General features: G+C 41.0%; 1 protein-coding gene across 6 annotated transcripts in view; it reads left to right on the forward strand.

The window, feature by feature from the left end:
• Positions 1-12,639, forward strand: part of tjp1a (tight junction protein 1a) — a 162,767-nt gene that overhangs the window by 95,835 nt on the left and 54,293 nt on the right. For all 6 annotated transcript variants that reach the window (XM_078199859.1, XM_078199854.1, XM_078199857.1 and 3 more), the window contains exons 3-8: positions 938-1,062; positions 1,693-1,795; positions 3,220-3,511; positions 6,726-6,829; positions 8,400-8,568; positions 9,389-9,536. In XM_078199859.1, coding sequence (XP_078055985.1) covers positions 938-1,062; positions 1,693-1,795; positions 3,220-3,511; positions 6,726-6,829; positions 8,400-8,568; positions 9,389-9,536 — 941 coding nt within the window. The remainder of the gene's footprint in view (positions 1-937; positions 1,063-1,692; positions 1,796-3,219; positions 3,512-6,725; positions 6,830-8,399; positions 8,569-9,388; positions 9,537-12,639) is intronic.

Raw genomic sequence — 12,639 nt, forward strand, 5'->3', positions numbered from 1 at the left:
GTGTTTTTGTCTTGTTTAACATCGTTAATTCATTTTTGTTTACCTTGACCTACCTCAAGTACTGTTTTGGTTTTCCAAATGTAAAGACGTGTTCTATTGTTTTCTACCAGTGTTTGAAATGGTTGACCTACTTCTGGATGCATGTGCAGTGGAATGAATTGCAGCTCTAACAGTTAGTATGGCAACTGCAGAATTGCTTGAAAGATCATGCCACTTTGGAAAAGTGAACTTATTTTTAACTAACACATGTTTTGCCACATTTATGGGAACAGTACAAAACAGGAAGATGGTTATTGAACCTTGCTAGAGTGGTTGTATGACGTTGGAGTCAACCTTGGATATTTCACTACCATTTTGCCATGGTGGAAGCATTGGCTTCCACCTCTCAACAGATCAGCAGGAAAAAATGAGAATGCAATGAGGGGAGCCAGTGCTCAGATGCTGTACTACTATAATCCAAATTGAGCAATCCTATAGAAACACCTTGTGTTCCAGTGCTTGTTGTTGTTTTCCCTCTCCAAAGTTCTGCCAGACAATATATTTTGCCACTGATTCTGTTTGGCCATTTGAGTCATATTACTCTGAGTAAGGAATGGTTAAAAAGTGCAAGAGATGGGAGGGAACACAATGTTTGCACAACTGAATGTGACTAAATGAAAGCCCGCCTGAAAAGGCAGTGAAAAAAGGCATGGTGATGTTTCAAGTCTTGTAGTGCATCTGAGGCAACAGCCTTAGATTAGCCATCCCTATCAACAAAGTAATGTTGCAAAATGGTTGTGTTTGTTTGGCGTTTCCAGTAAGATTACAAATAATTGTCGGCATATAAAAATACTTGGATTAATTGATGAGGTGAACATTTGTAGCTTGTGTATTTTCATTCGGTTTCTAATCTTGGTTACACGCCATAAGTAATTTGTAGCTGTTAATTTAACTTTAGGCTCCTGGATTTGGGTTTGGAATTGCAATATCAGGAGGAAAAGATAACCCACACTTTCAGAGTGGGGAAACTTCGATTGTAATTTCAGATGTTTTGAAAGGAGGCCCCGCTGAAGGATTGCTGCAGTAAGTACACAACTCTTATTCCCCCTCTCCTACCACCCGATGAACTTTTGTTGCTTCATTATTCCATTAGTACTAAAGATGAGATGTATCATTACACTTTTAACTGTGTTTTCTTCTTTTATAATCTATCTTCTTCCCCTCCCCTGCATTATGATCATGAGTGTTGTTATCTTGGATTGTATATGATTAAAACTCCTATTAATGATATTAGCTGCAATAATTTTTAAAGGGAATGTTTGGGTTGGAATAAGAACAAAGAACAATACAGCACAGGAACAGGCCTTCGACCCTCCAAGCCTGTGCCGATCGTGATGCCCTAACTAAACTGAAAAGAAACTACTGCCCTTAAAAGCTCTCTTATAAGAGGGCGCTTTGTTTCATCCATGAATGCTAAATTGCCTCATTTAACTTAAATATAACTGAAGACTTCCAGTGAATGGAATGAAGGTTGGCCATGAAAAGCCCACTGTTAAAAACATTTTTCCAGTTTATACAAGTAATCAAAAATCCCACAATTGTACGCACATAGGAAGCCAAAGGAAGTAGATTATATTCATACTCATCTATATAATGATTTGACCAAAGAGAACACTAGTATTTGGATCACTTCACCTTCTGTTTCTTTCGCAGTGAGAATGATCGGGTTGCGATGGTTAACGGAGTTTCAATGGATAACGTGGAACATGCTTTTGCTGTCCAACAGCTACGGAAAAGTGGAAAAAATGCAAAGATTGTAAGTGAAAGTACAATATTTAATCTGTCAGACAAATCTAGTGAGAGCTTCACTGCATTTAAAAGATAATGCGAATGAACATGGAACAAGATTAGACCCATCTGCTAATGTGTATGTTTTTTTCATTAATTTATAAGGATTGTAGGTCATAAAATTGGGGTTATTTTGTCACCCAATTGTCAGCTGCTAAACCCAACCTAAAATGCAAGACTGATGATGATTTCCAAGGACATATTTATTTAACAGTTCTGTTTCCACAGATAATATGGAAAGACAGGGATCATGCATAGTCCCCAGTACTAGGTAAAGCCAGTTGGAAGAAATTCCTGTATGTTACACTGCAACTCTACCAAGCATTAAACTTAAACAAGAAATGAGTTTAGTTCAGGGTGCTTTTCTCTTTGAAACAAGATGAAAACAAAAGTCAGCAGTGTATAGTATCTGTAAAGAGGAAAGCTAGGTTCGCATTCGAAATGTAGACTTTGTCAGAACTGCTCTTTTTATCTTTTTCAACTGTGCTGTTGGAATGGTCTGGTACTGAGATTTGTAATGCTACCTTTGTGAGTGAGGATGTTGCTTGTACACTAACTTTTATTTGTTAAAACTAAAAAGTTCAACCGCACCCATCTATTGCACTGATATGTGAACTGCTTGATAATGCTACTCATCACAGTCCAATGCAGCTTATTTTTCATTCGGTGTTATTCAGATTTCAGACTGCCTGAACTGGAGAGCATTCCATTTCCCAGTACGAAAACCGAGCCACATAACATTGTAGGCAGTTGAAAAGCACAAATGGCCAAACATTGTGAGTTTCTCCCCCCTCGACTTCAGAGGAAAAAAGGTTAAATTATGCAGAGAATCCAGTCTGCTCCTTTATAATGATGAGGAGCATTGTAAATTAAAGAGCAAAATTGCATATATATAGTATCTTTCACTACCTCAGAGCATCATAAAATGACATATTTTTGAAGTGTACCCTCTAGAAATACAGGAGAAACAGCTCTTGATTTACACACCGCGAGATCCCGCAAACAGCAGTCAATTAAACAACTACATCTGATTTGAGGTCTCTCTCGAGGGATAGATGTTGGTTGGAGCACCAGGGAGAACTTCCCTGCTCTTATTCGAATACTGGTCATGGAACCTTTTACACTCATCTGAGAGAGCACACGGGGCATCAGTTTAACATCTCAGTCAAAAGACAGCAAAGAATAAGGCAACACTCCCTTGGTACTGAACTGGAGCCTTGATCATTTAGTCAAATTTTTGGAGTGGGACTTAAATCCACAGTCTTCTGACTCAGAGTTGAGAGAACCATCCATTGAACGGCAGCTATAAGGATTTGAATGGAAATCAGTTAAAATGGGAAAAGTAAGAACTTTTATTTTGACAACTGATGCTTTACTTTTTGATGCTTCCAGACAATCAGGAGAAAACGAAAAATTCAGATGCCGGTATCGAGACCAGAGCCAGATCGCCAGCCTATTTCAGAGCCTGAGGATGATAGTTATGAGGAAGAGGAACTGTATGATCGTAAAAGTGGACGGAGTGGGCCGAGTCCTTATAGTGGGAGGAGGAGTGAGAGAAGCATTGGAAGAAGGGAGGATAGCCGAGAAAGAAGCTTGTCACCAAGATCAGAGCGACGATCAGTATCATCGAATCTGCCACCAAAACCTATTAAAGTAACATTAGTGAAATCAAGGAAAAGTGAAGGTGTGTGGTTCATCAGGAAAATATCAATGGCTGCATAACTAAACTTGTATTTTGAGGCTTAACAACTTAGAAGGTCTTGTGTGGTATTCAGAGACATTTGTCACTTAGCAAAACAAAAAAAAACTTTAACATAGCCATCAAACTGGTCATTAGACCGGATGTGCCTTGTGGCTATATGTTTAACACTTCTGTTGATATGCTGAACGTCATATGTTTTGAAAATGTACCATTTGTAGTGTTACTTGAGCTAAAATTATAATTATCCTTCAGAGCTCTGAGATGAACACAATTGGAGCAAGAGGGAGAAATCATGGCTGGCCGTTCCTGATCCAGTAACCACTGCTGAAAAATGTTTTTATGTGACAGATGTCAGCAGTATTCTGCTTGGCTTGTTTCCCTTCGCAGTTAAATCTAATCAGCACTCCTCATCATACATGCAAATGCCCAGCTTGACAGTATTAAAATGTAACTGGTGCCCTAGAACCAATCCCCAGTTATTGCATTCTTGACAGCAGTGCATTGGATGGTGTGGGTAGGGAAGCTGGATATGCTAGCTGAATTCATAAAGTGGTCAGATTTAGTAATCTAATCTGTAGGACAAGGCTGGCAGAGTTGATATGGAATTTTTGAGGGGGAAAATTCAATTGAGCATGCATAGATGCTTGTATCAAACATGTAATTGTCATAAAATTACACGTTATAAAAATTAATGAATGATCTACTGTTTATAATTGAGTGCTGCAGGGAATGTATCTGTAAACAGAACCAGTCAGGGTGGAATGATATTATAGAATTATAGAATCCCGTCTATGCAGAAGAGGCCATTCGGTCCACCGAGTCTGCACCAACTCTCTGACAGAGCACTTTTTACCCAGGCCCTCTTCCCCGCTCTTCCCTGTAAATCCACACGTTTCCCATGGCAATTCCATCTAACCTACACATCTCGGGACACTAAGGGGCAATTTAGCCTATCTGACCAGCACGTCTTTGGACTGTTGGAGGAAACTGGAGCACCCGGAGGAAACCCATGCGCAGACAGGGAGAATGAGCAAACTCCATGCAGTCATCCAAGGCTGGAATTGAACCCTGGTCCCTGGAGCTGTGAGGCAGCAGTGCTAACCACTGTGTCACCCTGATTATTAAATTAACGTCTGAGTTTTCATTTATTACCTTTGAGAACAGGAGTTCTTTCATTTTCTGTGGCGTTTGATAGTGCATTTGTATTGAAAATAAAAGCTCTCCCTGGCAACAGGGCTATGCTTTGTGGTGGTCAACTTGCTTTCTGACGTAGATGGTACAATTTTTTTTCATGATTTACTACTTTGCCTTTGGGAGCATCATAATGCCATCAGGACTCAGTCGGCCCACACAGCTGATCATGGCTTTTGCTGATGTGGAGCTAGTTTCTGACATTGGTAAGCATCGCATGTGGCAGTGAAAATGTCAGGAGCGTAAATTTGAATTTAGTGCCTGAGTTTGCAATTATTGAGTAATTACACACTCTCAGTTTCATCTATTGTGAAGAGTTTCCGCTCTGGTTACCATCTCATCACGTAATGGAAATGATGTCTATACAAATGTATGCCTTGTGTGTGTTGTTGCACGTCACTGTTTCTGAGATCTATGCTAATCAGTTAGACAGTTGGCAGGGATCAATCTATGACTCAGATTCAGCATTATCCTTCAAAAACTGGAATGTTCAAATTGAAATAACGATTTAAGAAGTGTCACTAAAATATTAACCAAGTTAAAGTCCTGAATCTACTCCCACCTAATGTTCCTGTACAAGGAGGCACACACCCAGAGCTGTTGGCTGTTGTAGATTTACATGGCGTTTAAAAATTGAATAATTTAGCCTGAGATCAGTTAATCTTTGTTTTCTTGCTCACCTTTCTCCATGTTTCTTGTATAGAAGTTGGCGCCTTGCTCTGATGTGGTTCAATGGGCACCAGTTGTTTTTGGATAACTTACTAAAGGGTTCAGTGTTTGTGTGAGCTTTTGTGGTGAGTTAGGACAGCTAATTACTATTACAGCAACCTAACCAAAATAATTTTACCTTTCCCAATCATCCTGAGTACTTCCTGGGACCCAGTTCTTCATGGCTCTAATGCCTCATGGGTATATTAAAACTGGGAGAGTGACTCGGGAACCAAGGTCTTGTGATTAATGTGGTAGATGAACAGAACTGTAAACATATCTAACATGATGTGGAGATGTTGGCGTTGGACTGTGGTAGGCACAGTAAGAAGTCTCACAACACCAGGTTAAAGTCCAACAGGTTTATTTGGCAGCACAAGCTTTCGGAGTCTCGCTCCTTCATCAGGTGAGTGCATTTAGGGAGACCATGCAGGCGCTACGACAACGGATGAATGAACACCGCTCAACAATCACCAGGCAGGAGTGTTCCCTCCCAGTCGGGGAACAGTTCAGCAGTCGCAGGCATTCAGCCTCTGATCTTCGGGTAAACGTTCTCCAAGGCGGCCTTCACGACACACGACAATGCAGAATCACTGAGCAGAAACTGATAGCCAAGTTCCATACACGAGGACGGCCTCAACCGGGATGTTGGGTTCATGTCACACTATCTGTAACCCCCACAACTTGCTTGGGCTTGCAAAATCTCACTAACTGTCCTGGCTGGAGACAATTCACACCTCTTTAACCTGTGCTTAACCCTCTCTCCACTCACATTGTCTGTACTTTTAAGACTTGATTACCTGTAAAGACTCGCATTCCAACCATTATCTTGTAAATTGAGTTTGTGTCTGTATATGCCCTGTTTGTGAACACAAGTCCTCACTCACCTGATGAAGGAGTGAGACTCCGAAAGCTTGTGCTGCCAGATAAACCTGTTGGACTTTAACCTGGTGTTGAGAGACTTTTTAACTGAACATATCTAACAGACAGATTGGAGATGCAGACATTGATTACTGAATGATTGAAACTGTGTTAACACTTGCAAGAGCAAGTGTCCATCTCTTAAGGTCGTCATGATATGCATCCAGTTTTTTTAAAAAAGCATCAAGTATGAAATAGAATATGAGTAAATCTGGACCGGTGAAGAGAATTCAGTGGTAACATCTACATAAATTGGATTTTGATTGCATGTGCTTGGAAGCTATTTGTCCGAAGAGCTTTTGTACATGTATCCTTTGCTATGGAACAAGCTATTATCTAATGTCAGTTTTTTTAAAATTGCTGTGTCGTTTTTCAGAGTATGGTCTGCGATTGGCAAGCCACATTTTTGTAAAGGAGATCTCATCAGAAGGTCTGGCTGCTAAGGACGGCAACATTCATGAGGGAGATGTGGTATTGAAGGTTAGTTACTTTTGACTACCATCTTAAAAACTTGAATATGCCCCTCCCCATCACATTGGACACCCAACTTGAAGTTGCAGAATGCATCGTCTACTCAGTGTTATACTGGTTCTACAGGGAAGCATTGATCCTTCCTGCTTACTGCTCTTTCCAATGAGTGCAACTCTTTACTTGGCACTGTCAGTCTCTCGACAACTTCAATTTCCGAAGAGTGCCTCTCAGGTGAGAAAATATTTAAATATGCATCCTTTATTAAGGAATTCAGCACCCTTACTGTTTATAGAACACTTGAAGCAAAGCTCATAGGCAGTCTTAATGGCTCCATGAGTTTATTTCGTATGTAGCTCAGCCTTGCAGATCAGGCAAGTTTGGTGTTCCATTTTTGGTCGACTGAGTTAGCTGATAGCAGGGCAGCAGGAGGGAAACCGAAATGTGCCTAGGTTCCCATGTTAAGGAGGGAAAATATGTGCCATTCCCTAATTGCATGCAAGTATGGACATAGAACAGAATTGGATTCAATGTACAGTCAAATAGTCTGCGACCACTCACTGTCCTTCCTCATATGTGAAAAATGGCTACTTGAGCAAGATGCTGGAGGATCACAGAAGTTCATGGAATCCTGAGGCCAGCTGAGTCCATGAGAGTACAGAGGAAAGAAAAACGAATGCAAGCAGTATTTCTTAAGAATGTGTTGGAATTGACATTCACCTGAACATGCTGAAAGTCATACAGCTATGAGTTCAGTGTGGAAGTAGTGTGCGCTTTGAGCCTGTAGACCTCATTACAACCTTGGTTCAAACATGGATAAAAGAGCTGAACTCTGGGGGTGAGGTGAGAGTGACCGCTCTTGACATCAAGGCAGCATTTGACCGAGCATAGCATCATGGCCCCTAACAAAGCTGGTCTCTGTGGCAATTATGGGGAAAACTCTTTGCTGGTTGGAGCCATACCTACCACAAAGGAAGATGGTTGTGGTTGTGGAGGTCAATCACCTTAGTTCCAGGATATCACTGCACAAGTTCCTCAGGGTCGTGTCCTCGGCCCTGCTATCTTCATTTGCTTCATCAATGACCTCCTTTCCATCATAAGGTCAGAAGTGGAGATGCTTGCTGATGACTGTACAATGTTCAACACCGTTCGCAACTGCTCAGACACTGAAACAGTCCATGTCCAAATGCAGCAAGACCTGGACAATATCCAGCCTTGACATTTCGTGCAAAGTATCACGATTGAGTTAAGTGACTCTGTTTAGCACAACGGCGTCTTGGTTTGTTAAATTAATTGGCAAATGCTTTTGTAATTTTAACTCCATTTAAACAATCCCAGTGTTACACAGCTTATTGTAGTGCTGTAATTGAAGTTGGCATTGTCGCACTCAGAGAATGCTGATAAGGAAGAAAATGTTTGCTGTACATGTCCGGAGAGCAAAGAAAACGTTAGCACTGTTTTAATTTCTTGTGCATAGAGAAAGCTATTGTCCTACTCTGACTGCTGCCTTCAGATAAGGGTTGTGCTATTTGTAGTCAGGCACCAGATTCTTCCTTATTGTGATTCATTTGTTCCATTACAGATCAATGGCACTGTTACAGAAAACATGTCACTGGGCGATGCAAAGAAACTAATTGAAAGGTCGAAGGGCAAGCTTAAAATGGTGGTCCAGAGAGATGAGAGAGCCACTCTCCTTAATGTGCCTGATTTGGATGACAGCATTCCTTCTGCAAATGCTTCTGAAAGAGACGGTGAGTGTTTGATCCAATAGTCTTTCAAGGATACTATTGTAGTTCCCTACCTTTCAGGCTTTGAATACAAGTTACACAAGTAGAAACTGAATGCATTAACTTAGTTGCTACTCAGGCGATAAGAGGTTGGGTAGGCTTGGGTTGTTTTAATTGGAGCAGAAGATTGAGGGGTGACCTGATTGAGGTGTACAAGATTATGAGGGACATGGGCAAAGTGGATAAGGAACAGCTGTTCCCCTTATTTGAAGGGTCGGTCACAAAGGGACATAGGTTCAAGGTGAGGGGCAGGAGGTTTGGGGGGATGCAAGGAAAACATTTTTTACACAGAGGGTGGTGACGACCTGGAATGCGCTGCCTGGGAGGGTGGTAGAGAGGAGTTGCCTCAAGTCCTTTTAAAAAGTACCTGGATCAGCACTTGGCATGTCATAGCATTCAAGGCTATGGGCGGTGTGCTGGTAAATGGGATGAGGTGGGAAGTCAGGTGTTTGTTGCATGTTGGTGCAGACTCAATGGGCGAAGGACCTCTTATGATTCTATGAAACTGAGCGTGCAATGGGAAATCTATCATTGACTTTTACTGCCAGCTTTAATAAGCCAGCCATGGAAGCAAACTTATTCGAGTTCAGATTGTTCTCTTAGGGACTTGAACAATTGCAGTGTGCTCCACATGCTGATACTTAAGAAGGTGACTTATTAATATTCTGCCATGCACAATGTTATATTTGTATATATGAGCCGATTCACATATTTGTGAAACAGTAAATAGCTGATTTGTATTTTTGCATTTTATTATTCAGTAACCTTTGGATTTTGTTATTAGATATTTCAGAAATTCATTCATTGGTATCTGATCATTCCAACCGTTCAAACGAGAGGCCACGGCTGCGCAGTCGTTCACATTCCCCTGATAAACGGTCAGACTGGTCTGACCATTCGCGCCATTCTCCCCAGCCTATCAGCAATGGGAGGTAAGCATTTGCTCTTTTTCGAAGGAATTGCCTTTCAAGGCTTGCACTACAGTTGAATCTATTTACTTTGTCACCTTTGCTTGCACTAGTATTTCTGAACAGTTAAATGAATTTACAGCCAAGAACCATGTAACAAGTCTGTCTCTAACCTGAACTTCGAGAGTTACTCGTCTATTTGCACATTCCACAACTGATTGGGAAAAATTGGACCTTTATTTTGGCCGTAGGATCAGAGAACTTACAATTCAGAATGGGGCAATTTGCCTCGCTGAGCTTGTGCCATCTCCAGTTTGGTGATGGCTACTTTGCTTTTATTTTCTGAATATTGTGAATGTTGTTCTGAAACAATCCCTGCCCCATAATTGATGCTGTTTTTCAGGCCTGGGGCTGCAGGCCCAGGAGGAACTTCAAGCAGTGTGTGATCTTGGTGAAGGAGGTGCCAATGTCTTAAAATAGTTTGTAATTTAAAGGCTTGTGTCAAAATATTAAAGGACTGCGCGAACATTACTGGGTCTTTAGAACGTGTGTGTGTTTAGTTTTGTAAAGTTAAGTAGGATTAATTGATGGGCAGTAAACAGATAAGAGGCAGCTGTGAGATGGGATTGCATGTAACTTATAGGCCTCCCTGTATCAAATTCAGTGTGCAATATCAAGTTCCAGAAGTCTGTGTACCAGATCTTGAAGAACAATTGTTTTCAGGTTTCTGAAGCTGCCTTCTGTTCCTGGCAAATTTAAGTTTCTCATCTGGTCTAAGCTCCCGGACAGCAAATTTTGCTCCAGTTGCCCTATAGTTTTTGTCTCCCTAGCATGTAAATTAATTAATTTTCACCCTGTAGAAAGTGCTAAGTTTGAAATCTTGAACAATGCTAGATATTGATCGCCTCAGTTTCCTGCCATTGTTTAGGCTGTAGCTGTTAGTAAGGTTTGTTGCCTAAGCACAGAAGAGTGCATTATTTTTGGCAAGGTTATTCAGAGTGACATCAAGCACAAAGAATGAGTGGAAATTGAGATGTACATTGTTTAGTGGAATGTTACAGAATGCAGTCTTGCTGGCATTTCAGGTCTTTGTGCAAGTGGTGAATAGCATTTTCTGTGATGCATCTACTGAAGAAGTAAATAGTGCTGTTAGCATCAGGTATAGAGTTACCACGTTGAAACTGTGCACATGCAGTACGATATGTAGCAGCAGCCATGTTGTTGTGTAAGTGATAGCTCCATAATTCAACCTGGTATACTTTATCAAATAATGGGATTCAGATACTAATGAATGAATTTCTGAAATAGCTAACAACAAAATCCACAGGTTATTTTATTGCTACTTAATAACAAAATGCAGAAATACAAATCAACTATTCACTGATTCACAAAAATGTAATTCTCAGTGACAGCAACATGGCTGCTGCTGTACATGACACGCATCACCAGAAAGTAGGCATTGCATAAAGACCTGACATTGCTGAATTATAGCGTCCATTTGTAGTATAGTCATGGTTTGCTTTACAACACTGCAGAATCCATTTTCAGAAGTCAACAATTGAAAAGCACCGTATCTGGCAAATGTCCCCACTTGCTTTCTGGCATAAGCTGTATATTGTGCCAGCAGACCTAAATAAATCTTGAGTTTGGGAAACAGCAATGTCTTTCCTTTCTATTCCTTCCTACTCTGAAAGCTGGGATGAAGTTGGCCATTTTGCTCATTAGGAAAATGTAAATCTTATGTTAGGAACAATGTATAGCTTTAAGTTAAATTTCGATTTTGTTTGTTAATAAAGGTGAAACCTGGGTCTAGTTTCATTGAGTTTATATACATGCATTTTAATGAGGTTTTACAACTCAAGTTAAAGGATGGGTTACCAAGGGGTCAGTAATTTAGTGAAGCTAAAAAAAGCAAATGTAGAAGAAAAATGTGCCCAGTTTAGCAACAGGGGTTGAGACACAGAAAAGGAGAGAAGGGCTGTTCATTTGATTAGTTTGTATGTAAAACGTAGAAACTAGAAGCAAGAGTAGGCATCCGGCCCTTCAAGTCTACTCCGCCATACGTCTTGATCATGGCTGACCATTGAATTCAATATCCTGACCCCCCCCACATACTACAAAAGGTTGTGAATGTAGCCCAATCCATCTCACAAACCAGCCTCCCATCCATTGACTCTGTCTACACTTTTTGTTGCCTGAGCAAAGCAGCCAGCATAATTAAGGACCCCACGCATCCTGGACATTCTCTCTCCCACCTTCTTCCGTCAGGAAAAAGATACAAAAGTCTGAGGTCACGTACCAACCGACTCGAGAACAGCTTCTTCCCTGCTGCCATCAGGCTTTTGAATGGACTTACCTTGCATTAAGTTGCTCTTTCTCTACACCCTAGCTATAACTCTCTCGTTTCCTGCTCTATGAACAGTATGCTTTGCAAAGTGCGCAAGAAATAATACTTTTCACTGTATGCTAATACATGTGACAATAATAAATCAAATCAAACTCTAGTGAATATAATCCTAACAGACTTAGTCTCTCCTCATATGACAGACTTGGTAAACCTCTGCTGTACTCCCTCTATAGCAAGGATGTCCTTCCTCAGATAAGGACACCAAAACTGCACACAGTACTCCAGGTGTGCCCTCACCAATGCCCTATATGATTGTAGCAAAACATCTTTCTCCTGATACTCAAATCCTCTCTCTATAAAGGCCGCCATATCATTTGCCGCCTTCACTGCCTGCTGTACCTGCGCGCTTACTTTCAGCGACTGATGCACAAGGACATCAAGGTCTTGTTGAGTATCCACCTCTCTCAATTTAGACCCATTCAAGTAATAATCTGTCTTCCTATTATTGCTACCAAAGTGGAGAACCTCACATTTATCCACATTATACTGCATCTGCCATGCAGATGCCCACACACTCAGCCTGTCCAAATCACACTGAAGCATCTCTGCATCCTCCTCACAGCTCACCCTCCCACCCAACTTTGTATCATCTGCAAATTTGAAGATGATGCATTCAGTTCCCTCTTCCAAATCATTAATTTATATGTGAACAGTTGGGGTCCTAGCATAAATCCCTGCGGAACCCCACTAGTCACTGCCAATCAGAAAAATACCCATTTA

The sequence above is a fragment of the Mustelus asterias genome, chromosome 29, assembly GCF_964213995.1.
Source record: "Mustelus asterias chromosome 29, sMusAst1.hap1.1, whole genome shotgun sequence".
NCBI classification, from domain to species: Eukaryota; Metazoa; Chordata; class Chondrichthyes; order Carcharhiniformes; family Triakidae; genus Mustelus; species Mustelus asterias.